Source organism: Salvelinus sp. IW2-2015, unplaced genomic scaffold, assembly GCF_002910315.2.
Source record: "Salvelinus sp. IW2-2015 unplaced genomic scaffold, ASM291031v2 Un_scaffold1969, whole genome shotgun sequence".
NCBI classification, from domain to species: domain Eukaryota; kingdom Metazoa; phylum Chordata; class Actinopteri; order Salmoniformes; family Salmonidae; genus Salvelinus; species Salvelinus sp. IW2-2015.
In genome coordinates, this window is record NW_019943322.1 from 191,193 (window position 1) to 193,830 (window position 2,638).

At 44.7% G+C, this 2,638-nt stretch overlaps 1 protein-coding gene across 2 annotated transcripts in view; it reads right to left on the reverse strand.

Moving 5' to 3' along the window:
- Positions 1 to 212: 212 nt before the first annotated feature.
- hmx4 (H6 family homeobox 4) overlaps positions 213 to 2,638 on the reverse strand; it is an 8,558-nt gene continuing 6,132 nt past the window's right edge. The window contains exons 1-2 of one of the 2 annotated variants that reach the window (XM_024139977.2): positions 1,426 to 1,886; positions 213 to 1,223 (exon numbers count right to left, since the gene is read on the reverse strand). In XM_024139977.2, the coding sequence (XP_023995745.1) occupies positions 652 to 1,223; positions 1,426 to 1,639 (786 nt within the window). In that variant the 5' untranslated portion in view covers positions 1,640 to 1,886 and the 3' untranslated portion in view covers positions 213 to 651. Of the gene's footprint in view, positions 1,224 to 1,425; positions 1,887 to 2,638 lie in introns of those variants that run through there. The other variant, XM_024139976.2, reaches the window with a different exon arrangement.

Below are 2,638 nucleotides of genomic sequence, written 5' to 3' on the forward strand. Positions count from 1 at the left end.
TAATGAAGCCCTGGATCTTAAAGAACTTGACTGCAATCAGTGAATATTCCACAAAGCAGGATAATCTCTCCGGCTTCCTCTTCTCGTCGTTGTCGAATATAATTCAGATCACATTGCCGTGTCTTGAGATTAGATTACACCCAAGCGTGTTACAACAATAAGCCTATTGTCTTCGGGTTTCATAAATATTGATAGTCTCTTCTCCCCCTTAGGTCAACAGGCTATCGATGTGACAAGTAGGTTTGAGCTAGGCCTTAGGTCAACAGGCTATCGATGTGACAAGTAGGCTTGAGTTAGGCCTTAGGTCAACAGGCTATCGATGTGACAAGTAGGGTTGAGCTAGGCCTTAGGTCAACAGGCTATCGATGTGACAAGTAGGTTTAAGCTAGGCCTTAGGTCAACCGGCTATCCTTACAAGTCGCCTTTAAAGGCCTACATGGGCCAGACACGACCTTACGTTTTTACCAAGATGATGACGGGAAAAAAATCGCTAAATGCGGAAGCTGAAATTGGCATGATATATCCACCTTGTAAACAGTGTCTATATGGCGATGATGCAGAAAAGTATTTGGCCCAACTCTACGCCTCCTTCGAACAGACTAGGCCAAGTCTAAATAGGACAACCTCTCCTTTAAACAGACTCGGCCTTGTCTACAGGACAACGTCTCCTTCGAATAGACTAAAGTACTTGCTGGCATTGGAAAAACATAAATAAGGCGTGGTACTGCCAGGGTATACGATGGGCAGGGGTATCGGCATCAAACATCTTCCTAGCAGGTTACTGTCTTTGTACAAGGCCGGGAGCTGCATAGCCTTCCCCGGACCCGCGTCGGAGAAATCCCCGCTGGACCCATCTAGCGCGGATGAAATCTGTCTTTTCAATTTATTCCTTCGATTCTGGAACCAGATTTTGACCTGCGTTTCCGTTAACYGGAGAGAACTGGCGAGGCATGCGCGCTCGGCGCTGCTAAGGTACCGCWTCATATCGAAAGTAGATTCCAACTGAAAGATCTGTCTCTTGGAGAAGATGGTGCGAGTTTTTTTCTTGGTTGTCAGTTGTTTTTTCTTGCCGCCGCTATCACCGTCCCCGGTGTGATGCGTCGMGGAGCAGTCGTCGCCGCTGTCTCCGCTTTCGAAGCAATTGTCGGTGATCTGTAACGAGTCTTCCCGGGTGATAGCGACGGCCTTGGGTCCTCCGGTTGGGCTACAGTCGTTATCCGGCTCTGGGAACGGAAATGGGACAGAAATTGTATTCCGCAATATATATAGCATGACGCTGACAGTTTATCAGGCTACAATATTATGCTACACATACAAAAGCATTAGGCCCGTTGTGTTGAATCAGGCTACAAAAAATGCTATTTATTCCGCTATAGTGCAGTGTTTAACATTCATATTTTGCCATATTAGGTAACAGTTGCCTACCTTCATCATGTAGCCTTGTCGCGGGGTCCATTCTCCGTTGATGGTCATCGAACCAGTACAGTCCCGTGCTATTCTGTAGCCTGCTACCGGAATGACAGCTGTCAACTGTCTTCCTACCGTTACCGCTCGAGTTTGTCTGCAGATTCAGAATATTGTCTATGGTGAATTTGAGAGACGCGGCAGTCGGCCTGCATGGCGCGTCCACTTTGCTCATTATTTAGAGAAATAGTCTCTTTTCTCTCGCAAGGACTTTGGGAACCAAAAGTTCCTGCGCGCTAGAAGTGGAACTTGGAACTCTCTTTCTCTCTTCTTAACGACGTCTTGACGCTCCACGCTCCATGCGAGGATGATGAGGGGATTGGACTGGGGCTTTCACGGCGCGCCTCTCTCTCTCTCTGCCTCGCTTGTTACTTCCACGGACCGGATGGAACGTTGGTGCGCCCTCGTCCATTGGACAAGAGGAGTGCCTGCGAGGGGCCAATTGCGTCAAGGGGAGGGGAAGAGAGAGAGGGGAATAGAATGTTATCGTTTTTCCCCTTCTTTTTGTGAGCCTGGCATCTGGTATAAAGGCTGGTATAAAAAGGAAATGAAGAATGGAAAGGGTTCATTATAAATAATTTAATTTGAGGTGTTCTGCATTTGAGGAATAGGCTATTTTATTATTCTGCAGTCATGGCTTTGGGTTGGTGAATTTATAATGTCTAGCTATAGACCCAGCAGTTCTGCCTTAGAAGGTAGGCTACCTAATACATCCTTTTTACACTTAACACCTGGTGCCGGCTGGGTCCAAACCCGATGTCCACCAGAGGTTTTGTCGTTGGTAGAAGGGGAGGTGGATTACGGGTTTCAGCGTTTTAATGTTATTTTATTTTCTTTATGACTGGCAATCGTTTTAAGGAAGTTCACGTTTTAATGAGGCCTTTTCGATGAGCTGTAGTTTTCAAAGTAAAATACAAGAGAAATACCAATATAAATATATTATAAATAGTATTTACATTAATTTAGATTTAGCTGGAATAGCATATTGAACACAACATTTACTGTAAGTTAAATAGCCTAGGTCTATTTCTATGTGTAACCATTTCCAGTTCTTTAGACCTGCATTGCAATTTCTTAATGAAGGATTTTTTATTTCTTTGCATCTTCTAAAATCGTTGAACACATGAACTTAGAACACATAGAATAGAACACATAGAATAGAACACATAGAAAA